Source organism: Nicotiana tabacum, chromosome 23 (assembly GCF_000715075.1).
Source record: "Nicotiana tabacum cultivar K326 chromosome 23, ASM71507v2, whole genome shotgun sequence".
Lineage (NCBI taxonomy): Eukaryota > Viridiplantae > Streptophyta > Magnoliopsida > Solanales > Solanaceae > Nicotiana > Nicotiana tabacum.
Window position 1 is genome coordinate 22192789 of NC_134102.1, and position 26010 is coordinate 22218798.

Sequence of the window (26010 nt, forward strand, 5' to 3'; positions counted from 1 at the left end):
TCTACCATAATGAGCAATAATAAATCAACTCTGATCTCAAAACCACTGATAACAATAAAACACGATCGATACATACGGTCAACAATAATAGATTTACCCACAGGTGTAGATACATAAACAGAAGAACTCAAAGAATCACGGGATACGCCTAAATACGGGGCAAAATAAGATGACACATAAGAATAAGTGGAGCGTGGATCAAATAAAACTGATGCATCTCTATGACAGATATGAACAATACCTGTGATAACATAATCGGATGCAACTGCCTCCGTCATAGCAGGAAGGGCATAATATCTGGCCTGGCCTCCCCCTCTAGGGCGACCTCTACCTGTCCGACCTCCACCTCTAGCTGGTTGTGCAGGTGGAGTAGCAATTGGTGCAGTGATCATGGCATGAGAAACTTGAGGGCCCTGTGGAATAGGTGGGGCCTGCGAAATCTGTGGAGGTACACCCCTCCTAAATCTGGGGCAATCCCTAACTATATAACAAGTGTCACCACACTAAAAACAAGCTCTCGGAGAACGTGGTTGCTGTGACTGGCTCGAGCCTGATCAACTGGACTGACCGCTGGAAGCACCCCGTACAAGAGGTACACTAAACACTAGCAGTGCATAATAAGGATCTTGGGGACTAGGAATAGCCGGAGTACTGCTAACGGCAGTAAGTGCTGAATGAACAAGACGACTCTCATAACCCCTACCCTGACGAGCTGTAGATAGGGCACGAGAATTGTTATATGTGCCAAAATCTCGGGGTCTCTTAGTTTCCCTCTCCTCTCTCTCCCGGATTCGCATACCCTCCAATCTCTTAGCATTAGACACCACCTGCTGGTATGTGATGTCCATCTCCAACTCTCGGGCCATACTAAATCTGATACTAGTGTGGAGCCACTCAATAAATCAGCGAAACCGCTCCCTAACAGTAGCAACCAAGGCTGGTGCATGCCTAGCTAAATCATTGAATCGGACCGCATACTATGACACGGTCATAGAACCCTAGCACAACTGCTCAAACTCTGCGCGCCATGCATCTCTAAGACTCTGAGGAACATACTCCCTGAAGAACATATCTAAAAACTGAGTCCAAGTGAGTAAAGTTGCCTCAGCCGGACTATCTAACTCGTATGCTCGCCACCACTGGTAGGCCGCTCCTCTAAGATAGAATGCCGTGAAAAAAACCCCATTGGAATCCACAATACCCATAGTACGGAGGATATAGAGACATCCTCCAAAGCTAAATCGCTGAAAGTGGGAGGGTGGTACTTCTTGTACCTCTCGAGCCTGAGTTGCTCCCCCTCCGAAACTGCTGCCCTAGCCTCGGGCCGAACTGGGATAACTGGTTGTACTGGTATAACCTCTGGAGCATGGTCAACCTAGGCCCGTGACTCTGGGGTATGGGCGGCAGGAGTCTGTGCTCCTCTATCGGCCTGAGATGTAGCAGGAGCAAGTGGAATCAACCATGCCTGAGCTAGAGTGCCGAACATGCTAAAAAACTGGGCAAGAGTCTCCTGAAGTGTAGGGGTAGTAACAGGCGTCTCAGGTACCTGCTCTCCAACTGGATCTACTAGTAGCTCTGCTGCAGTAGCTCGTGCAGGTGCTCTGGCTGCATCACGTGGTCTTCCTCGGCCTCTGGTTCGGCCTCTGCCCCGGCCCCGGCCTTTTGCGGCTCCAATAGGGGGCGTGGGTGTTTGATCATTAGATCTAGTTGTTCGTGTCCTCACCATCTGTGAGAGAATAGAAAGACAATGGTTTAGAACTTCGAAGTCAACAAATGCACACGATGAGGAATCAAAGAAGTGAATATTTTCCTAACAGTTCCATAGCCTCCCGAAGATAAGTACAGACGTCTCCCTACCGATCCGCGAGACTCTACTAAACCTGCTTGTGACTCATAATACCTATGAACCTAGAGCTCTGATATCAACTTGTCACGACCCTAATTTACCCTCCATAGGATGTCGTGATGGTAACTAGTCTCTAAGACTAGGTAAGCCTAACAAATTTTGGAATAACATACTAAGAGTCTGAAACTCAAACCTCAATAGTTGTAATAAATGGAAACTGCAAGTCAAAGAACTAAAATCTCTCAAAATTCGGTAGAAACAAGTCACAAGCTTCTAAGAGAAATACTAATTGTCTTTATACATCAAAGCCTACTAAATTAAGGAAAATAACATGATAAAGATAGAGGGGGACTCCGAGGTCCGCGGACGCTGGCAGATGTACCTTGAAATCTCCGCACACAGGTAGCTCACTGATATCCAGACTGGTAAGCGGTACCTAATTCTGCACAAAAAGATATGCAGAAGAGTAGCATGAGTACACCACAACGGTACCCAGTAAGTGTCAAGCCTAACCTCGGTAGAGTAGTGACGAGGTCAGGTCAGGCCCTACTGAAAATAATAGAAAAATATGACAGAGGATATAATAGTATAATGAAATGACTGAAGAGAGAGCAACACAACAAAAAATAGGTAAACAATAGGGGGCGCTCCCGAGATACCGTCTCGTAGTCCCAAAAGTAAATGCTCAATATGGGATCTCCCGAGATACCGTCTCGTAGTCCCAAAAGTAAATATGCAAGGGGATCTCCCGAGGTACCGCCTCGTAGTCCCAAAGTAAATATGCAGTACAGGGAGATCTCTAGAGAAACTGCCTTGTAGTCCCAAAATAAATATGCAGTACATGGGGATCTCCCGAGGAACCGTCTCGTAGTCCCAAAATAAATATGCAGCAGGTAATCGGAGAAACAACAAATTTTCAGCAAGAAATCTTACAGTTAAAGATTTAAATCGAATCGAGGAAAACAGGTAATTCAGCTAAGCATGTTGCACATATTGCAAGTAAGAGTTAAGGCACGTAGACATGTGATACTAGGCTAATCATGATCACTACATATACTAAGGCAACTCAGTTAAAGAATTTAAAAGAAGATTACTCAGCAAGAATCAATATTTCCAAATTTAGCCCGTGTACGCACTCGTCACCTCATATACACAGCGCTCACATATCACAAATGTTACAACAATATCAAATCCTAGGAGAATTTCCCCCACACAGGATTAGACAAGCCACTTACCTCGAATCACGTTCAATCAGTCAAGTAGAATGCCTTTCCCTCAATTTTCTGACTCCGATCGGCTCGAATCTAGTCATAATTAATTCGATTCAGTTAATACAAATTATAGGAATAATTTCCATATGAAAATATAAATTTTCTAACAAAATTCGAAATTTAACTCAAAATTCGCCCATGGGACCAACGTCTTGGAACCTGACAAAAGTTATAAAATTTGAAATCCCATTCAATCACGAGTCTAACCATACCAATTTTACCAAAATCTGACCTCAACTCGACCTCCAAATCTTCAAATCTTATTTTTAAATCCCTAAGTTCAAATTCCCGATTCACCTCAAAAACACATAATCTAGTAGGAGTATTTGATGATAATTCAATATTATGGAGTAGAAATGATCACAAGTGACTTTTCTCAAGAATTCCCGTGAATACCTCGCTCAAAATCGCCTAGCCCGAACTTGAAATGCCCAAAAATGGCAAAAACTCGGAACCCTCTATTTTTGTACTGTCCAGGTGTTTCCGCTTCTGCGAGATTTTACCCGCATATGCGGTCTCAAAGATGCGAGAATTCCTTCGCTTCTGCAGACAAGAAGTCCGCTTATGCGAGAAGCTGTCCGCTTATGCGAAGCCGCCTGGCCCTCCTTATATTCGCTTCTGCGATCGAACCTTCGCAGGTGCAACGCCACTTATGCGGACCACCCGTCCGCACGTGCGACCACTGCCTCACCAGCCCCTCGTCCGCTTCTTCGCTTGCCATGCTCGCCTCTGCGAGCTCGCACCTGCGAGCCAATTTTCGCAGGTGCGATTGCATCAGATGGCAGAAACTTTCAGATTTTCTTCTAAGTCCGAATTCGATCCGTTAACCATCCAAAACTCTCCAGAGTCCCCCCCAGGACCTCAACCAAATATACCAACAAGTCCTAAAACATCATACGAATTTAGTCGAGTCTTCAAATCATATCAAACAACAATTAAACCACGAATCATACCCCATTTCATGCCTAATAAACTTAATAATTTTTAACTTCTACATTCGATGTCGAAACCTATCAAATCAAGTCCGATTGACCTCAAATTTTGCACATAAGTCATAAATGACATAACAGACCTATTTAAATTTTCAGAATCGGATTCCGATCCCGACATCAAATTGTCAACTCACCGATCAAACTTCCAAACTCAAATTTCTACTTTAGCCATTTCAAACCTAATTTAACTATGGACCTCCAAATAATTTTTCGAACACACTCCTAAGTCCAAAATTACCATACGGAGCTATTGAAATCATCAAAATTCTATTCCGGGGTCGTTTACACATATGTCGATATCCAACCAACCTTTTTAACTTAAGTTTTAGACCTTGGAACTAAATATTCCAATTCATTCCAAGACCTCACCGGACCAGAACCAATTACCCCGACAAGTCATATAACAATTATAAAATATAAATTGAGCAATAATTGAGAAAACAGAGTTGTAATACTCGAAACGACCGACTGGGTCGTTACAACTTTTTTCTCATATAATTTGCTGTGTGTGAGCACAAAATCACACATAAACAAAACAAAACAATGTGAAGATCCGATTTGAGTTCAGGAAATAAAAAAAATTATAATAAGAAATGCTTTCTCTTTTAATGGATCTTATGAATCCAGATTAGTCGGAGCTCAAAAGCGAGTGTGGAATATTGAGTGAGAAATAAATAAAAAAAAAGGAAAAAGGAATCAAATTTGCCATTGCACTTAACTAAATGACTCACATATACCACTCGTTAATTGTTGATGTCATTTATGCCCTTGCAGTTACGAGAGTGGCTCATATATGCTCTTATTGACTAACGGTCAACTACTAAATGCTTATGAATCACTAATAGTAAAGGTATTTAGTAGTGTGAGCACCTAATGTTTTCCCTAATGCAAATCACTCCTAAAAAAAAATTCTAAAATAGTTTTCTTTAATTACTTCATAGAATTGTAGGAATTTTTCTTCATTTTTATCCAATCTGTTTTGCATTTTGTTTGCATTGTTCATACATGTTTAGAAGTATTTTAAAACCATAGAAAATCATAAAAAATGTTTGATTCTTCATCTCATAGCATTTTAGATCTTAATTGTATTTAGGATTTAATTACGTTAATTAAGTGCATTATCAAATGAAAGGTCACAAAAAATAATATACACGTTGCATCATTTAGTTTCTTTAATGTGTCAAATGTTAATTAGTAGGTAGAATAATTAATTAAGGTAATTTGGCAAGATTAGATTTGAATTAATTTATGTGGTAATATATGGATTTAAAAGCAAAGAAAAGCTGTTGGGCCAAGCCATGAGGCCCAAATATTTCGATTAATCTGCCCCAGCCCAAGCCCATATGCCTAAAACCCTCACACTCATATACACTCTCCCTCCTTAACTGAAGAACTCGATCTTCCCCTGACCCCAGAAAACCCTAGCCGCCCCAATTAGAAAAAGGCTCTCAAATTCCTCACACACATGCCCTCATGATCCGATTTTTGAACACAATCTCAGAGAACAATTAAAAGTGGGGAAATCGAAAAAAAAAGAAGAAGATAGAAACACACAAAAGCTTCAAAAGAAAAACAGAAGAAAATTGAAGGAAAAGAGAATTTGGTAGGCTCTTCCGATTTATGCTGCATTACTTCTACAACTTCTGGGTGTTCGAGTTTGATTTTGGACTCAGAAGTTGAGGCTGCGTTTTGTTGAATCTGCTTCTGCTGGGTTCCGGCGTTCTCTCCTCCAGCCTTCATTTGGCTCTTCTAAGTTTGTTTTCACAGCTGTTGAGGTATTTATCTCAATTCAAAAATGTAATTACTGATTTCCCCTTCCTATGCGATAAGATTTGGTGAATTTGTTCATTTGCCTGATATCAGATGTTTTCTTCATGACTATAAACTTGATGTTAACATTAGATCTGTTTGATTTGATTAATACCTAATTTTAAACAACCCCAGAAATAAACATGAAATTTGATTCACGTGATTTGTATGAATAATTCATTGACTGGATTTTGTTCATCGGAGATTGATTTCATGTATGGAAGTTGGCTTGACTCTGAGAATGCATTGGTATTTAGCTTTAGAATTTGGCTGGTGTTCGGTCTGTTTCAAGGGCTTCACTGGCGCAACAAGGGCCATTAATTGTAGTAGTTGAGTTTTAGTTCCTAATTTTAAGTTTGAGAGCTATTTTTGTTAACGCATGATATTTTGCAAAGCTAGTTCGAAACAAGCACGTAATGATCTGTTTTATTAGTTGTTGCAATCAGTAAGTCAACTGTTGATTTTTCGTATCGTAGTTCTTCATTTCATTTTGAGTGGTAATTGTAAGTTTGCTGCCCACCCTCATATGAGGCGTTTGGAGACATATTGGGCTTCACTGTAAGCCCGCTTGTAGTCACATTTCAGACCTGTTGTCGATTGATCTTAACCCACTGTGGTATTATCTTGAGATGAATTCTTAGTGAAATAAACAATTGGAAGCAACCCACTCATTCAATTGAACAAAGGTTCTTAAGTCCTCAATATTCTGGCAGCTCACGTAAGTCAGCTTCCAAATTTACCTTGATTTGTGTACTTTATCTCCAAATAACTCCATAGCTATAGACCTCAATACACAATCTCAAATAGTTGAATAAATAATTCATGAACAACGTAGCTTGCTTTAGGCGTGATTAATAATAAATCATCGTGACTATGGCTACGGTTCCCGTGGCGTAGTCATGATGCATAATCCCAATTCGAGTGTGCGTTTCACGTGACTCGACCATAACTTCAAATGATAATAGTTATAAACATGTTGTAAATCGCGGTTGCATTTCACGTGACGCGATTCACAATGTGTACAAAAACAATAAGTGCGCGACATCGCGACTTATTTAAATAAATTCCATAAATCCTAAAAGGCAATTAGAATTCAATTAAAAGCGGTATAGAAGTGGTAACGCATAAAAGATTTTAAACATATAATAATTCAGATAATTAAGTCAAGTATTAATTGTTAAGCGACCGTGCTAAAACCACGGAACTCGGGAGTGCTTGACACCTTCTCCCGGGTTAACAGAATTCCTTACCCGCTTTTCTGTGCTCACGGACCATAAATAGAGTCAATTTCCTTGATTTGGGATTTTACAATAGATCGATGACTTGGGACACCATAATAATTATCCCAAGTGGCGACTCTAATTAAATAAATAATCCCATTTCGAATAATATTACTTTAATTGAAAAAATTCCCTATTCTTCGGAAAAAGGAGGTGTGACAAGTAGCAAGGACATGAATGACCCAATTATTAACGTGGCATATGAGTCATTTTGCTGAGTTCGTGGTATGTCTTTATGATGTGAATGTGACAAGGTCAACATTGTCTGAAAGGAGTCAACAAACATAGCTCTAACCGGGTCTTTATGTAAATATTTCCAAAACCAGTGGCATTTCCAACAACTCAGCTCTACTTATACAAGTATTAAAGGCATCACTATCAAATCTCAAATAAGAAACTAAAGCTTACCAACACAAACATCGAGCAACAATCGACGCTTCATTACATCAACATCAGAGGCAACCTTAAATCAGTTCAAGAATATGGCTGAAACTAAGTGGAAACATATGATGAATGAAGTAAACATGTCAAGAAATAGGCGTCCAATTCCAAAGAGAGGCAAAGTGAAGGTTGGTATATGTTTGTTTTAGCTCAGTCTTTGTCATCTATATTCTCTACTACTGGAAAAGGATTGGAGAGTAGCCAGATTTGGCAAATTTAGAATGTCATTGTAACTTGTGAGGATCTTGAGATTTTGTACAAGTATTAATGCTGATTTCCACTCATTCGGGCCCTTTTGTGTAGTTTTTGGGAGTTCATTAATTTATTGCTCTCTTATTGAGCAATGTTATTGGATCCTTTTCACTTAGCCAGAGTAGTTGATGCTGATGCAATTGAATATATGGCAAAATGTTATAGATAACTTGTTGAGAGGCGCGTGGGGCGATAAAAAAAATTTAAAAAAGAGCTCACCTAGCCGTTTCTAACAGGGCATTCTATGTACACCCTATAGTTTAGGTATGAAACTCGTAAAATAGTGATACTTAAGGGAGGGGGAGGAGTTTAACCTATTCACTCAAATTTTTATTCCATATGTACTGCCACTTGGAACTCTTTGGAGGAGTTTTTGGAGCGTGATGTTCGCATATGACGCTATGAAAGTTACAATATTGCTGGAATTTCTTAAAATATAATGCTTGAAAATGGACACCGTTGTACTAAGGAGTAGTCTAGCTCTTATGGGCAAAAACTGTTCCGTTCAGATGGAGTTTTTATTGTTTCTCACCCGATGTTTCATTTTACTTTAGGGCTCGATTAAATTGGAATTGGCATAGAAAAGTTCCACATCGGAGATATCTATTCCCCTTTTTGCATCATTGGGGGATATCTATTCCCATTTTTCATCTTTTGTTTTCACTTAAAGTCATAATAGCTCAAATGTGCAATATTTTATAGTTAGATGAAATGTATTCAATTGAATGACATGAAGATGCAATTTGAAATGAAGAAAGACGAATGAAAAAACGGATTATTACAATACAAGTCCTTAAATTCTAGAAAAATTTAAATTTAATGCAATTGATTTTTTTTAAAACTGAACGACTCTTATGTTGTTGTAATTTTTTTTTATTTCATTTAAATGCTTTTTCACTTGCCTGTTTAAAATTTGTGTAGTGCACACAATGAACCTTTTTATTTCTTGCATGAAATTTATGGAGAAAGTGCTGATGTGGCAAGTGGTGTGTTATAATTTGTCGTTGAATATTTCACCTTTGGAATCATTTATATTTTTATGTAATTTAGAATTTATTTCTCAAATGGTTATTCAACTTAAAATCTTTCCTACTAAAATTACTAAACTAATATTTGTAACTTCAAAATCAATGGACATATAATTGGTTACTCAAAAAATAATTATGATAAAAAAATTCATTAAATCTGACCAGAGTCAAGTAAGCATGTTGGATCAGCTAAAAATGCCAAGTTAGTTTTCCACATAAACAAATTAAGAATTAGTATTATTTCTCCTTATAATTAAAGCCATCTTCGCATTTTAGCTCGTTTGACATTTCTACTTGACCTTCTGATCATATTTATTTTTTGAGTAACCTACAATAGTTCAATGATTTTAAAGTGACAAATATTTTAGTGACTTTTGTAGAAAAAATTTAAGTTGGGTGACCATTTAACAAAATTAACTGAGTAATTCCCACATAGTTCTCTTCTAATATGACAAAAGGTATTTTTTAAAATTTGTTGTTATGTACAATTAAAAAAGTTAATTACTTTATTATAATAAAAAAATACTTTTATAACTTTATTATTACACGAGTAAAATTTATGGCCATAGATGATTTTTGGCCTTTAATTTTTCGGAATAAGCTTGTTATAAGAAAGAACCAACAAAAAGATAGTAAGTTAAAGGTACAACCCCATCAAGCGCATAGAGCCATAGACCAATAAAAAGGAACTTCGTTCCATTTTTTCAGTAGAAAGGGTTTTATGTTTAACACTGCTGCCATGGAAGTGGAAGACGAATCAGGACAGACTCCGAGGATACGAGGTAGACACATCAAGAAAAGAGCCCTCAAGAACAAAGCTCTCACTGTCTCTTTTGATGAAAAAGACCTCAAGTACCCTTCAAGAACCCTTCTTTTTTTTGTGCTATACTTGTTGTTTATGAGTTGTTAATTTGAATTTTGATAAAATTTGGGGGTGTAGGGATTTTGTGACTGGTTTTCATAAGAGAAAGAAGAAGAGGAGAAAAGAAGCACAACAGCAATTGGAAGAAGCCCATAGGAGGAAACGTATTGAGGCCCGTAAAAAGGTTTCAATCTTTATCATACCCTTTTGAATTCATTGGCTTCAATTGCAATTTAATGGCCTGATAGTGTTAAGAACTTTATATTAACTAGTAGTAAAATGGGTTGGAAGTGATGTATAGATAATTGGTGGGGAGGTAGCAGGTACCTAGTGGAATAGTTGATACCAAATTTTGGTATCGAATCCTCTGATGAACAGTAATAACAGAAATTTGAAAATGAGAAGAAGAAAAACAGAGTAGAAGAGAGAAGAGAGGAGAGAATTTAGAGATAGAGAAAAACTAAAGTTGTATTGTCATATCAAACATGTGTCTTTTCTATATTTATGTAATTGAAAATGCAAAGTAGCTGACTAATGCGCGTAACAAACTTTCCCGCCAAAAGCTGAATTACAATTTGAAGGCCTAATTGAAGCTAACTTTTAAAGTATCCTAATCATCATCCACTCAGCTGCTGAAGTGGCATCCACGTTTGTTGTTGTCCCGATATCTATATCAATAGTTGAGATGCGCGTAAGCTGGCTCAGACACCAATCACAACCACAACCACAAAAGAGTAATCCTACGAAGTGGGGTTTGGGGAGGGTGGAGTGTACGTAGATTTTACCCCTACCTTACGAAGGTAGAGATACTGTTTATGATAGACCTTTGGCTCAAGAAAAAATGAAAAAGAAGCAGAAACAGCAATTAGTAACAACAAGAAGCAAATGTGATAAGGTGATAGATTAATCGAAGCAAAGGAAATACCATATAGTAAAAGAAATCTGCGGATAAGGAGAAACGAAAATACGAGACTAATACTCAGGGGCGGATGTAGCCCTATAACACCGGGTTCAATTGAACCCATAACTTCGATGCGGAACACAAATTTATGTGTAAAAAATCACTAAAATCGCAATGAATTATAGGTATGAGCCCATAACATGAAGAATATAATGAGTTCAGTACTAAAAACCTTAAAGGTTGAACCCATAAAGTTTAAATTCTGAATCCGCTTCTGCTAATACTAATGCTACCGGCATGAAAATAAGACATGCCCGTTTAACCACTGGCTCAGACATCGCTGTTATTAAAAAAAAGTCATGTCCTGATAATGACCATCTTACAGTTTGATAATTTTGAAAAAATGAGAAGTTTTAGTTTGGGATATACTGTCCTGTGATATGGTTATTGCATGTTGTGTGTCCGTGTGATTTGGATATTGTGAAATTAGGAAATAAACTGGCATGACTTTGGTAATTTTATTGGTTGCTCTGCTTATTGCTTCTAAAGCAAATGTATGTCAAGGGTTTTAGAAGAATAAAATGGGGTTTCAACTGTACAAAAACAAAATTGTCAAATTATGACGAGACTCTCTTTCTGGGAAGTGGCAGATTTCATGAGACAAATTGAAGAAAAGGAAAAGGGAAAAACAAGCTGAATAGCAGTAGCTTAGTATAGGTAGTTTGCAATAATATGGAGTTCTAAGTCTTCAAACTTTAATGATGATGACATAGAATGAATTCTTCATTATATGATTTGCCATCTCGGCATCTCTATTGCTATACTAGGCATTTACTCATATTAAATTTAATTTTTTTTACGGTAAAGCTCATCGCCCAAAATCCCCCCTAACTTGGAGGCCAACAATGGCTTTTCGCACTTTCATCTGTTGGCGACTCAAACTCCCAGCATCATGGTTAAATTTGCTCATATTTATGAGAAAAACCTTGATGTTACTTTGTTGGTCCCATATAGCTTTGCTCGTCCTCAAGGCATACACTTTAATGGCTAAAGAAGCTATTGCATTATCTCTAGTTCTTAAGTTAAGTGGTGGTGAAGTTATACTTAAGTGAAGGGTGATTATTCAACAAGCAATCTAGGTTAATTAGGGAGTGCTCATTTCATGCATCCTAAATTGGACAAAGGGAAGGTTTATTTGGGACAGATGAAATATTAAATTCAACTACTGCGTTGTTTTTTCGCTGAACGGATAATTTCACAACCCTGGGTGTTGAAGCCATGTTTCGTCTACTGCTTTTACATATATAAAAAGAAGGTAGAATGTGTTTCCCCAGCCGGTTTCTGGTTCTGTCGAATAAGAGATAAATGTATATTACCATGATGGGAAGATGTCCTTATTTTCTCGCTTTATCCTCCTTAACCAAGTCTTCTTATAGCCAAAGTTATAAGTGTGACCTTATGCTCAATGGCTTGTTATATGAGGTCTTTGTTGTATTTTATTTATGTGTGTGATAATTACCCTCTCAACTGAATAAACGTGTATACAAAAACAACCAGTCTTAATGCCAAGCCCATCTAGAAATAAACAACGGGGACCAGTGTGAAGAAAAACATTTCAAAATTGACTTATTTTTCTGCTTTTCTTCTTCCGGAGATTAGCACAATCCAGGCTATGGTTAAATACCTTCATGGATTTTGAAGTTCCTTGCTGTTTCAGTAATTGTCTTGAATTCGCTTCCTTTGTAGTCCTTTCTTTAGCCTAGGGTATATCGAAAACAACCTCGCTGCCCTTCTAAGGTAGGTGTAAGGCTGCGTACATCTTACCCTACCCAGACCCCACTTGTAGGAATTCACTGGGTTTGTTGTTGTTTGCTTTTTTCGTAGTGGTAATCATTCTAATATCTGTTATTTTTGTGATTATGGCTAAAGTGCATTAACGCCTTTTGCGCCTTTTGATCTGCCTGGTTCTGTGACTCAATTGCACCACATTCGTTTCCAGTTCAGCTGTGCAGTTAGTGTGATCATTGAAATATTTATTACTTTTTTTTTACTATTAGCCATCTTAATGTAATCAAAATTGTCATGGTTAGCTAGCTTACTTTTTCTCTTCCCACTACAGAGAAAGGAGGAAAGAGAATTTGCCATCTTTGGTGGAGCTCCGCCTGATTCAGGCGGTGCAACCGATGAACCTGATGAGGAACTTGACGATGAAGAGGAAAATGAACCTAATGCAACCGTCTCAGGTATCTCCAAATGACATTACTTATCTGCTTTACTTCCCTCTATGCAAGAAATGAGAACTCTGTATTATAAGCATTGACGGATATGCCTTTATTGGACATGTTGTATCTGCATTATAGTTAAGTGACCAATAGGATATTAGACACTCAGCTTCGGGCATTTTCTGAGAGTTAATTTTGCTCCCGTATTCTTGGATCTTTCTTGTGCAACTATTGATAGTGGTGGTTGAAAAAACACTATTAGTTACTGGTATGTGCGATTAAGGGCAGCCCGGTGCACGATGCATCCCGCGTTCACGCATGGTTCGGGGAAAGGCTGCTTGGGGTGCGATGCAGGCAGCCTACCCTAATGCAAGCATCAATACCTGATTCCACGGCTCGAACCCGTGAATTATAGGTCACACGGAGACAACTTTACTGTTGCTCCAAGGCTTCCCCGTCTGGTATGTGCGACTGAGACTCAAAAAAAAAATAGTATTGTGTAAGGGGTTTGTCCTCCAGTCACAACGTAAAGTTAACTTGATAGTAAGGATATATGTAGCAGTTATATTAACAGTTTAAGCATGATGAGGAACTAGGAAATTAACGTCTGTATTGATATATCTTTCTTGTTAAAAAGGGACTACAACATATGACAACGGTGATGTGCAAGTTATTGTGACAACCAGTGAGATCTCTCGCGAAGAAGACTTCCCAGCTCAAGTGCCACCAATAGTTGTGCTTCAACATGATGGAGAAACTAAAAACAGCAAACAAAACATTCCGGTAATTAAGAAGAAACCATTCAAGAGAGTTGCAAAAAAGAGATCCCGACCCAAGCCGCAGAATAAGAGAGATAGGAAGAAAGGTAAAAAGAAGAACAAGAAGCACACTTGAAATCTCTTTTCAGTTAAAAGAAGAACAAGAAGCAGTAGCATTGTTTGTTTCCCTATCTTTGGCCCCTTCACCTCCTAATGAAAAAGATAGAAAAATGTCTCACCCTCTTCTAGAGATGGTCTGATCCGTGGCGCCTTTTTAGTTATGCGAATGATGTTGGTGTATTTTCTAGTATCTTGCTTATGTTATGACTAAGATTTTTTCACAATGATTAATCTGGGCAGTTAATTTTGTCAATTGATTATTTGTATAATCTTGCATTTGAATTATTCTTACTCATTACATGATACCTTGGATCTCTTTCCGCAAGGTATCATAGCTTGTGTGTTTTGAGCCATGCTAAATGTTACTGGTTTTCTACATTAGGGAATTATTGGACCGGGACCGTTGTAATTAAGCAAAAAATTGGCCTTTAACTTTTGACCCTCGCTTGTTTCATGGGCAGAATTTCTAAGGTAAAAAGTTAAAAGTGTTTCCTATGGGACAAGCTAGAGACAACACTTGTTAAACTTACTGGGGCGATTGAGACAAAAATTTAAGACGTCCACTTTGAGGATATACTTCTCTTTTTCAAATCTTGGGTCTTCCAGTCTTTCTCATCATTGGTTAAAGCTTCTCAAAAAATGAAGATGAAGTTATTAAATAATTGATAAAGGATGTTATTACATAACTCAATAATAACTTATTTACATGCCCCTTTAATTAGTCTTGCATCAAAATGTTGTACCCTTAGACAATTTCTTTTACCGATTACCTACTCGATGTTCATATTGGAGTCCTAATTGATTCGACGTAATGCTAAGTGTTCTATAACAAAATTTTTATTCGATCTTAGAACTCGAATTCGAGACCTTTGGTTAATCCTATACCCCTTACACTAATGTTCATTTTAATGCCATTCAGCGACAAGATCATTGGCTAAAGTTAAATAAATAACACATCTCACAACTTCTTATGTACTATGTTTTAGTGGACTAGTTAATTTTGGTATAACTCACTGAATAATATAACAGGATACATGTGTCCTTTGTATTAACAAGGAGAGTTAAGTCGATAATTTAATCCACGAGAAATTCATTTCGTTTCTGCAGCAGTCAAGAACGTACTAGAGGAAATGAGGAATATCTGAATTTGCTTTTTAGCGCAGTCACTTTTTTTCTTCATTTTTACAAGTAACTTTTTTGGGCAGTCATATTATAATCGGACTTAGTTTTGTCATATTAGAACAACATTTACATTGTAAATTTAATATTATGTGTTTTAATATAGTTTACGGTAATAGAAAAAGCTCAAACAATGATTCGATTAGTGCTCATAAAAATAATAAATATTCAAAATACGAACTCCTCTTTATTCTATTTGTGTTCAACCGAAGAACCAATTAAGCTCGTAACCATAGCATTGAATAAATTAGAAGATACAAATTTCATCATTTCAAAAATATTAAACTCCATTTTAGAGATTCTATATCTTCTTTTTATCTTTTAAAAAAATGAACAAGAAGCCCAAGAAGACAAAATCTAAATTTCAAGAGGACAAAATCATAGTTGCTTGACATACAAACTGGGAGCCACCTGTCCCAATAAAATGATAACATATTAAAAAGGGTCATTAGTTGTGGGAGTATTTTTAGTCCGAAAGATAATATTGTATATATTTTTATACCAAAAGATGGGCAGATGAAAAATATAAATTATTTATCAAATGATAGGAATATTTTTGACCCATTTCCATATTTTTTTAATTTTAATTTATATCTTAAATCATACTAATAATTTAACATTGTTTGGTTCATAGTGGTAAAAATCTTTTCAATAAATCCATAGTTCAAGCCAAAGAGAGGCAGCCATCAAAACAGTAACCTTTTAACAGTTAGTGCAGAATCCAATGATCTTCCTCGAACTTTCCGCGAAGCCTCTCAACCATTTCTCTCTTCTTTCAATTTTCCCGCTTTCCCCTTTCACTTTCATCTTCAGTTTCTTGCTTTATTTTTTCCTCCTTTTAATCTTCTTTTTGCCGTTAAGAATCTGATTCCCTGGGAGCTTAAAACAGTTAAAAAATCAGATCCCAATAAGAGAAAAATGCAGAGGAGTTACATGAGTGGAGAAAAACGTACAATTGATGCTAGTACTAATGAGGAAAGTCAACCTGATAGGAAAAGACCAGCTCTTGCTAGGTATTTTACCATATTTCCTTTTTTTAATTCATCAAGAACTATATATTTAAATTATACTCTCTCGTTTTTATTTATGTGACAAAGTTTGACTTTTGATAGATGCAGTCTTAAATATGTCATAACAGTGACTATAATATAAAATGAAAAATTTATAAATAAAATCTATTTATAGAAATGTATCATTTTCTGAAACAGACTAAAAAGAAACGCGTGTCACATAAATTAGAACAAATGGAGTAATATTTTGTGTCATATATTGGGTATTAGTAAATTGGGACAGAAGGGGTAATAGTTTGTGTCATATATTGGGTATTAGTCTATGTTAGATGGATTTTACTTGTACACCAATGTAGATTATGCGCCAGGTAACATGGGTTTTAGTGATTTTTTTTAAGGTCAAGGTTTTAGTGCTTCTTTCTTTCTATATATGTGCTGAGCTATTTATGGCAATGGTGACCCCTCATTCTATAACATAGGTCCGTCTCTGGTAGCATAATGGGATATGTTTGTGGTATTACCGTGAAGACCCTGCGTAACATAGCGAGGGAGTACTCAATTTGATGGTTATTTTTCAATTGAGGGAATGAAGAGTTAATTTTGGTGTGATAACTAGCTTAACGTTTTTGGTTCTCCTAGTGAAAATTGAAGCGTGTTCTCTTAAGTTCAATTTTTATTGCATTACTGGGACCTATAGATATGGTGCAGTACTTGAGAAGGTTCATATTGCTGTCTGCTGTATTATGGCTCAATTTGTTAAGAGTAATATATGGACTGGTGTTTCCTGAGGAAGTCAATTGAGGTGATCTGAGCTAAATTTGTGACCGTTGCCACCTTTATTGCCAGTATCTTGCAAAATGGATATGGCAATTGCCACAGTAATAGCGGTGTAGTAGGTCAGTTCCCATAGGTTAATCAAAGTTTGAGCTTTCAACTCAACTGCCAATAGATTAGCCGAACCTCGCAAAGAGATTTATGTTAGCCCCTCTAATTTGCAACCGCGAATGTACATGAGCATCTCAAGCACATCCGTTTGAATCCTCAAAACACTTTGGCATCTCAGACACACCAATTTGAAGATGCTTCTCTCACAGACCTATTGTATGTGATGGTCAATCAACTTTATTACTTTTATTGTCACCATTGAGACTACAAATTTTTTCATTTTAAAAATCTCTACTTCCGTTCATAGTCTTTTTTTTGGTTTTATTTTTTAATTTTAATGCAGAACAGTATACTAATAGGTATTGGATGTAATATCCTGTGCTTCAATAAAACATGAAATTGTGTGAACTGGATTGTCTTATTCTTCTCTGAGAAGCTGAAGTTCAAAACCTATTGTAGCCGAGCTCATCTTTCTGTGTGTCATTTGTGGTAATTATAGCATCATTTATTGAAAAGTACATGGTTAGTGCAGTGTTATTGTTGAAGCGCTAAAGGTGGACAGTCTGCAGAAACTTTGCTCATCACTGGAGCCAATTCTTCGGAGAGTTGTAAGACTACTAGGTCTTTTCTAAATTCTCTTGCCGCTCATTGAATGTTAGGAACCCTTTCTTTGTAATATCTAATTATTACCTTAATACATGGAAATTTCAACCACACATCAGTTATATCCTGTAAAAATATATATCTGCTGGGAGCCTGGGACAGTGTATCTAATTCCAGTATGAGTTGGAAACTATCAGATATTCACTTCCTAGTGTATAAGAAAGTTTAAAACTAAAAAAATGAAAAGCTGCATAAATTATGTTTAGACAAGCTAAATAGGACAAGTTATAGATATTTGAGCTCGATGCACTGCTTAGAATTGATGAGTTTTATTGCAAGGGATTATGAGACCATTTGTCTGATAACGTCACTGTTTTTGACGAATTCTTCACCTCACTCAATTTTTAGGTAAGTCTCTCTCTCTCTCTCTCTCTCTCTCTCTCTCTCTCTCTCTCTCTCTCTCTCTCTCTCTCTCTCTCTCTCTCTCTAATCTCTATGTTAGTTGTCTCTCTCTCTCTCCCTCCTTCCATCCTTCCCCCTCTCCCCCCGCGAGAGTGGTCGTAATATCTTTGCCTATCAGCACGGTTTAAATGCTTCCTCAATATGCCATTTACTCAAGTTTTTCTTTCTTATTTGACATTTTTAAGTGTGTCAGATGTTCTTTTATGTTAGACACAATAGGTAACTTCAGTTGGTCTATGAGAAAATGATTTGTTGATCTTAATTTCAAGGTTTCATTGTGAATACTGTTTGGATTGCTATTTTTATTCATGTACTGATGCATGGTAGTAAGTTTATTTACCAGTCCATGAGCTCCTATATTGGTTGGAAAAAATACTCTAGTGTGCTTATCTTTCCTGTTTTTGGTATTATTGCAAAATGCATGATCTTTCTTTCTTGTTGTACCTGAACAAGATGTCTTCTAGATTTAACGGTTCTTGTATCATTATTTCTGGTTATTCCTGTGTGCCCACCAGGTTAGTGAAGAAGTGGAGCGTGCATTGGCAAAACTTGGCCCCGCTAAACTTAATGCAAGGTATGGCTCACACACCTTCATTAGATGTTTCAGAACATAGGTTTGACTTACACACTATTTTCTAGGTATTTAACAATTGATCCATTGGAGATCATTTGACTCAATCTTGGAGTTATGAATGTTGCCTGAAATAGAATTGAGATGCGAACTTCAGAAGTTGGTACACTAGAGAGCTCTGCCTGGTTTCCGTATTAAATTTAGGTCAGGCTGGCACCATTTATTTTATTTTATTATTTTTTTAAAATAATGATGTCCAGAATTGCACCAACTATAGGAATATCAAGCTGCTGAGTCACACCATAAAAATTTGGGAGAGGGTAGTGGAGAGGAGGATGAGACGGAGTGTGTCTATTTCGGAGAATCAGTTCGGATTTATGCCGGGGTGGTCTACTACATAAGCTATCCGTCTTGTGAGGAGGTTGATGGAGCAGTATAGGGAGAGGAAGAAGGACTTCCATATGGCGTTCATTGACCTAGAAAAAGCCTACGACAAAGTCCCCATGGAGGTTCTATGGAGATGTTTGGAGGTTAGCGGCGTTCCGGTAACGTACATTAGGGTGATTAAGAACATGTATGATGGTGCTAAGACTCGGGTGAGGACTGTGGGAGGAGACTCGGATTATTTTCCGGTGGTGATGGGGTTGTATCAGGGATCAACTCTTAGCCCATTTTTATTTGCCCTGGCGATGGATGTGCTGACGCGACACATCCAAGGGGAGGTGCCATGGTGTATGTTATTTGCAGAGATATATGCTGATTGACGAGACGCGCTGCGGGGTTAGTGCTAGGCTGGAGGTGTGGTGACGACCCTAGAGTCTAAATGTTTCAAGTTGAGCAGGACAAAACAGAATACTTGGAGTGTCAGTTCAGTGTTGGGACGCATGAAGCAGAAGTGGGCGTGAAGCTTGATACACAAGTCATCTCCAAGAGAGATAGTTTTAAATATCTTGGGTCTATAATACAGAGTAACGGGAAGATTGACGAGGATGTTGCACATTGTATAAGAGCAGGGTGGTTGAAATAGAGGCTCGCTTATGGTGTTTTGTGTGACAAGAATGTGCCACCTAGACTTAAGAGCAAGTTCTACAAAGCAGTAGTTACACCGGCCATGTTGTATGGAGTCGAGTGTTGGGCAGTTAAGAAATCTCATGCCCAGAAGATGAAAGTAGCAGAAATGAGGATGTTGAAATGGATGTGTGGGCATATTAGAAAAGACAAGATTATGAATGAATATATTAGGGACAAAGTGGGTGTGGCTCCTGTTGAAGATAAGTTGCGGGAATTGAGGCGTAGATGGTTCGGACATGTGAACATGAGAGACTCTGATGCCCCGGTAGGAGGTGTGAGAGGTTGCACATGGCGAGTCAGAGGAGGGGTCTAGAAGAACTAGGGTGAGGTGATTAGGCAGGACATGACTCTGCTCCAGTTTATCGAGGACATGACCCTCGATAGAAAGGTTTGTGGAGGTCGAGAATTAGGGTGGTGGGTTGATAGACAGTCTATAGTTTCGCCTTGTCTTACTAGTAGTAGTAGTACTAGTCAGGTATTTTCCTATTCCTAGTCCTTGTTTTTATGCGGTGTGTCATTAATATTAGTAGGATATGCACTATTCTTGTAGTTTCGTATCCTTGGATCTCTGTTATTACTCGTTATATTATTTGCTTCCATTGTCTTATTACCTTGTTGCTGCTATTGTTTCTCTGTTGCTTCATTTTTACTGTTCTTGAGCTGAGGGTCTTTTGGAAACAACCTTCCTACTTTATGAAGGCAGGGATAAGGTCTGTGTATACATTACCCTCCCCAAACCCCACTTGTGGGATTTCACGGGGGCTTTTTTTTTTTGGTTGTTGTTGTAATCATGGTGTCTGTGGTAGCTCACTCACACCTCGATTATACTACTGACTACCTGCTACCTCCCGCTAGCACAAATATCATAGGATAAGTCTTTCCACCAAGGCTTAGGCACATGAGAATAAATCCTCTAATGCTTTTTGCCTCTGTTGGGATTTGAACCCTGGTCTCATATGATTTTCACCTGCTCCATTGACCTCTTAGCCACACCTTGGCTGGCACCCTTAGTTATAGCAGCCCTGTATTCATTATTGTTCTGGCGATCAATTTGTTGATGACAGTCCAAGTTGTAGATTTTGTATTTGCATTCGTCATGCAATGATAGTGCCGCGGAAAATCGAAGCTAGAATTTTCAAAAGACTGGTTACAGAAAATCAGTTTGGAAAGGTATTAGAGAGTTAAAAAATTGTTTCTAAGTGGTGTCCTCAAGTCTTTCTATTGTTAAAGAGCTCTACAAGTAGTTAGACATTAAAGCATAATAAATGGATATGGGCAAGGCATCAATCAGATTGGAATCGTCTATTTTCTCTCACTTAATGATTTGCTCACCTTTATATAGTTTCCACAGTATCTTATACGTGAACCTCTTCAAAGAGAAATTACCCTTTGCTGCAGTGGTTTTATTGTAATTTATCACAGCTCCAAGCTTCAAATGTGTTTTTAATGTCATTGCTGCTGACTTTCATTTTCTAAATTGCAAGGATTTATGGCTAGTCTTCCAAGAAGTATTATGACTAACATTTGCATGTTACTCAAAAATATGCAATCTTGTTTCTTCTCCGAAGAGTGTTGAATAGATTTGCTTTAAATAAACTGCCTGCCATAAATTTGGATCAGAACTTGAGCTTATTGGCTAAGCTCTTTGCCACTCAAGCAATCCCCTCAGAAGCTAGAGTAATGCCTATTCTTGCGTGAGTTCCCGTGGTAGGGGAGCCCGGTGCACTAAGCTCCCGCTATGCTCAGGGTCCGGGGAAGGGCCGGACCACAAGGGTCTATTGCATGCAGCCTTACCCTGCACTTCTGCAAGAAACTGTTTCCACAGCTCGAACCCATGACCTCCTGGTCATATGGAAACAACTTTACCAGCAACTTTAATAATTTTGCTTTAAATAACTTTTCTCTCTGTCTTGATATTGAACAACTAAAACATTATGCAGGGTTTCTCCAAACAGAATTGAAGGTCCAGATGGGAGAAATTTGCAGCTTCAGTTCAGGTCTAAATTGTCACTGCCACTCTTTACAGGAGGGAAAGTAGAAGGAGAGCGGGGTTCTGCAATCCATATTGTCTTGATTGACGGAAATACAGGCCATGTTGTAACATCGGGTCCAGAGTCCGCTGTTAAACTAGATGTTGTTGTACTTGGAGGAGATTTTAATAACGAGGATGATGATGTCTGGACTCGAGAAGAATTTGAATCTCATATTGTGAAGGAGCGTGAAGGTAAAAGGCCGCTACTTACAGGAGACTTGCAAGTGATATTGAAGGACGGTGTAGGTAGCCTTGGCGAGCTGACATTTACCGACAACTCTAGTTGGATTAGAAGCAGAAAGTTCAGACTAGGCTTAAAAGTCGTATCAGGTTCGCGCGAGGGAGTGCACATTCGTGAGGCAAAAACAGAAGCCTTTAGTGTGAAGGATCATCGAGGAGAATGTAAGTCTATATTATTTCAAATTATATGCCATTTTGTATGCAAATTACAATTATCTTATCTTTTATAATTCTTTGACTGTCTTCTTCTTCAGTGTACAAGAAACATTATCCACCTGCATTAAATGATGACGTTTGGAGATTGGAAAAGATAGGGAAAGATGGATCATTCCACAAGAGGCTAAATAAAGCTGGCATATATACGGTGGAAGACTTCCTGCGACTCATTGTGAGAGACTCTCAGAGGCTCCGAAATGTAATAATATTAAAGTTGTCGTGTTGGATAATTATATGATGATTGTGGTTGCATATTAAAAATTTCTTTTTTTGTTTTTCACCTTATTGTGACAGATCCTGGGAAGTGGAATGTCAAATAAGATGTGGGATACTCTAGTGGAGCATGCGAAAACCTGTGTTCTTAATGGGAAGCTCTATGTCTACTATCCTGATGATATGAGGAGTGTTGGGGTTGTTTTTAGCAATATCTATGAGTTGTGTGGTTTAATCTCTGGCGGACAGTTTCATTCAGTTAATTCTCTTTTGGAGAATCAAAAGGTTTGTAATCTTGAGTTTTTCCTCCTTTGAATCATTGTCTTTCCTAACTTCTTTGGGACTGAGGATAGTTATTATTGTTGTTGTCGATATTGTTTTACATAACTAAGTGTCTTTGATTTTTTTTTCTCTTTTTCTAATTTTGAATAAGTTGTTATGGAGCCATTGAACAGTTTGTAAAAGAAAACAAAAGAGAGAATAATATGCTCCCTCTAGTTGCTTGCGGTAAAAGCAGAGAGGAATTCATCTTTTCGAGCACCTCCAGGAAAATGTTTAAATTGTCATATTTGATACTGAAATCAAGGAAATGGCTGCTATTGAGCATGTTCCTAAAAGCATTAGGTCTAGATTTTCGTTGTTTGCACAGTCTACCCAAACATGTTTGACCCAAAATCATTTGAGACTGAATCTTTTACTTAATCCATTTTAACCTATCTACATCCAACCCCACTCGCTCGATCAGCTCCATACTCAGATGCAGCTTGCCCTCTCTAGTTTGTTTGTGTCGATTCAGGGGTGGAGCTAGGATTTTGAGTTTGTGGGTTCTGAATTCTAGAAAAGGCTGCTTACTAGGTTCTGGATAAAATATTTATACATATTTGGTGGATTTTTAAACACAAATACAGGGTGCAAGACAAAGTTATTGCCTAACCCGTAAGCAAAACTGTAGCTCCGCCCCTATGTGTCATATGCTAAAATTTTGAAAGTAGTGGTCATTACTATGTAACATGTTACTATCTTTTCCATAAACTTGACTTTGGATTATTTTATTTCCCCTGTATGAGGAGAGCTTAAGAAAACATCAAAGTGTTCTTGCAGGAATATGTGGACACCTTAGTCAAGAAGGCATATGACAACTGGATGAATGTTGTTGAATATGATGGCGAATCTCTTTTGAGCCTTAATCAGAATAAAACCTCAGATGGTCCTCAGAATGATCTTACAACTGGCTCTCAGAGCCATTCAAGTTCGTTTGATCATCAACTCAATCTACCAAGTTTTCCTGCTTCAATTTCATCAGAGCAGCCTACAATGGATCCAGGGCTGAACATTGGAGGTATAAATATACATTAGATGCAAGATATTAGTTTTGTGACTAAGATATGTTCATGTTAAAGTGTGTTAAATTTGGCCTATTTCTTTGCTTTTACTGCTGCTTTGGCTTCTTACTGAACTCTTTCACTAACTTGAAAGATAATTCATTGGTAGAAGAGACGGATCTAAATGATAAGAAACTTTTCCACACTTCCAGAAACATAAGCCTGAAGTCTGAGTGTCAAATAATGAATTGGGCACACTCTGGCGTGCCCTTTTTCCTTATGCTTAAACCATCAAGACTCAATATTGTCCTAAACGTGTGATATTGTGGTGTTGCCTTAGGAAAATCTCTCATCGGAATGGGAGGGAAAGTTGGGGGCATATAAGGGCGAGTTCATGATTCAATTTTTGAGGCGCCTTTTGGGTTGAAGCTCAAGGGGACAAAACTGTGAGGTCCAAAAACTGACCTAGAGGGGTCGAGCCAAAGTGGACAATACCTTGGCAGTTGTCTGGACCGTGACAGGTGGTATTAAAACTGAGAGCTATGAAAAAATTCCATTGCATACATTGGTTAACTGTTACTTCTCCAACTTTTTTTTTGTGGGTGGGGGGTGGTTACACGAGAGCATTCAAATGCACCATGGACTGCTAGCAATTGAACTGGAAAGAGTGTTCGCGGTGGAACTTGCCCTAGGCAAATTCCATATCAGGATAGGAGGGAAAAGTTAGGGACCATATAGTAGCGAGTTCAGGATTCAACTGTTGAGATGTCTTATGGGTTAAAGTCAAAGGGGACAAAACCATGAGGCTCAAAAGCCTCGAGGCCCAGAGGGTCGGACCAAAGCAGACAATACCTTGGCAGAGCCTGGCCAAGACATCAAAATGCACTAATAATTCAAGTAATGATGATGTAGTGTTTTACTCCTAAACCAACTTAGAAGCACCTATTTCCTTCCTTTACTACTAAAATAATGTACAAGTTGAATTGACTTCTGAGTCACCATGCTTAGTCAATTTGTCTCATAAAATGGAATAGAGTCAGTTTCTTAAGCTACATATTTTACTCGCATATTGTGACAGTCATACTAGTTAAGCCCTGTAATGCTTTATAACTCACTTAACAATTGGCTGGTATATGCATGAATAACTGCTCAACTATGCTAACTCATTAGATATGCTATGACACCTTCTTGTCTCTACTCTCTTACATAACATTTACCAAGTATTGAGCATATTCTCTGTTTTCCAGGGTATAATGATAGCCGTACTGGTTCATATACCATACAGTCTCAGAAAATGAATCTAAGTGTCAATGAACAGTTAAATGTTGCTTCGTTTCCCCCTCAGAACCACCACTTTGTGGGCACGTCACAACAAACTCAGCCACCTGGAAGTGAGAGTATTCAGGCCCTTCGCCCACCGGAGTCATCGTTTTCTAGCTTTTATGCGGCTAGCACTCCTAATCCATCCTATAAGGGAACCGATGACTTCTTCGCAGAGGAAGAAATACGGATGAGAAGTCATGAGATGCTAGAGAACGAAGACATGCAGCATCTTCTCCGTATTTTCAACATGGGTGGCCAGAATCATGCTTCTTCTAGTAACACAGAAGATAATTACCCGTATGGACCATCATACATGCCCAGCATGTCTTCAACCTATGGTTTTCAAGAGGATCGCACGCGTTCAGGCAAGGCTGTTGTTGGGTGGCTTAAACTGAAAGCAGCATTGAGATGGGGCATCTTTATCAGAAAGAAAGCCGCTGAGAAAAGAGCACAAATTGTTGAATTGGATGACACCTAGATTTGATTTTACACTTCTCACAACATCCACTTGGAGGCTGAATACACTTTGAATTTGATAAAATGAGTTGCTCGTGAGGTACGTGCGTGATGTGATGTTTGGGCTTACTCTGAGAAGCACTATTGCTCGGACGTGGAGTTTGGTCCAGCCATGAATATGCATCTGGTGCTAGTTTGAGCTCAATCTAACATCTGGAAGTGCACTTAAATTATCACAGCATATAGTCTGCATTTTGAAGACTATATCAGTGTTCTTGATTTTGACTGAAAGCTAGACCCAAGTTGAAAAGGACATAAGCTACTCCTGGGAGACATGCAAGTGACTTCATTTCTCTTTACTCAAGATTTTGAGCTAGTGTAATTTCTTACTAATATTAACTAGTCTTGTAGTTCCTAGTGTTTTATTCAGGCGCAGTCTCATAAAAAGAAAATATAATGGTGCATTTTCTATAGAGTATGTAGGGACTTTAAGCATTTGATATCATGTTTTATTACAATATGATGCCCTCTGTATTTGATATAATTGCATTTGAAATGGACCAGTTAATTGTGAATATTATAGCCACATAACTTAACAATAATATATAAACCAAAATGTAGATTAGCTACCATACAGGAAAATAC

General features: G+C 38.0%; 2 protein-coding genes across 5 annotated transcripts; both read left to right on the plus strand.

The window, feature by feature from the left end:
* The first annotated feature begins 5493 nt into the window (after positions 1–5493).
* Positions 5494–14035, plus strand: LOC107760445 (uncharacterized). 3 transcript variants are annotated; one of them, XM_016578493.2, is made up of 5 exons: positions 5494–5906; positions 9628–9771; positions 9860–9965; positions 12802–12925; positions 13542–14035. In XM_016578493.2, the coding sequence occupies exons 2-5, from the start codon at positions 9641–9643 to the stop codon at positions 13796–13798; spliced, it is 618 nt and encodes a 205-aa protein (XP_016433979.1). In that variant the 5' UTR covers positions 5494–5906; positions 9628–9640; the 3' UTR covers positions 13799–14035. The 3 variants fall into 3 exon arrangements, with proteins under 3 accessions (XP_016433979.1, XP_016433977.1, XP_016433978.1); XM_016578491.2 differs by having other exon boundaries at positions 5494–5884; XM_016578492.2 differs by having other exon boundaries at positions 5494–5884; positions 9631–9771.
* Positions 14036–15642: 1607 nt separating this feature from the next.
* Positions 15643–25940, plus strand: LOC107760446 (calmodulin-binding protein 60 D). 2 transcript variants are annotated; one of them, XM_016578494.2, is made up of 8 exons: positions 15643–15974; positions 17389–17464; positions 18437–18495; positions 21504–21997; positions 22090–22250; positions 22346–22549; positions 23366–23603; positions 24834–25940. In XM_016578494.2, exons 1-8 carry the CDS (start codon positions 15880–15882, stop codon positions 25385–25387), a joined length of 1881 nt encoding a protein of 626 aa, XP_016433980.1. In that variant the 5' UTR covers positions 15643–15879; the 3' UTR covers positions 25388–25940. The 2 variants fall into 2 exon arrangements, with proteins under 2 accessions (XP_016433980.1, XP_075102129.1); XM_075246028.1 differs by lacking the exons at positions 17389–17464; positions 18437–18495 and having other exon boundaries at positions 15741–15974.
* Positions 25941–26010: the final 70 nt, after the last annotated feature.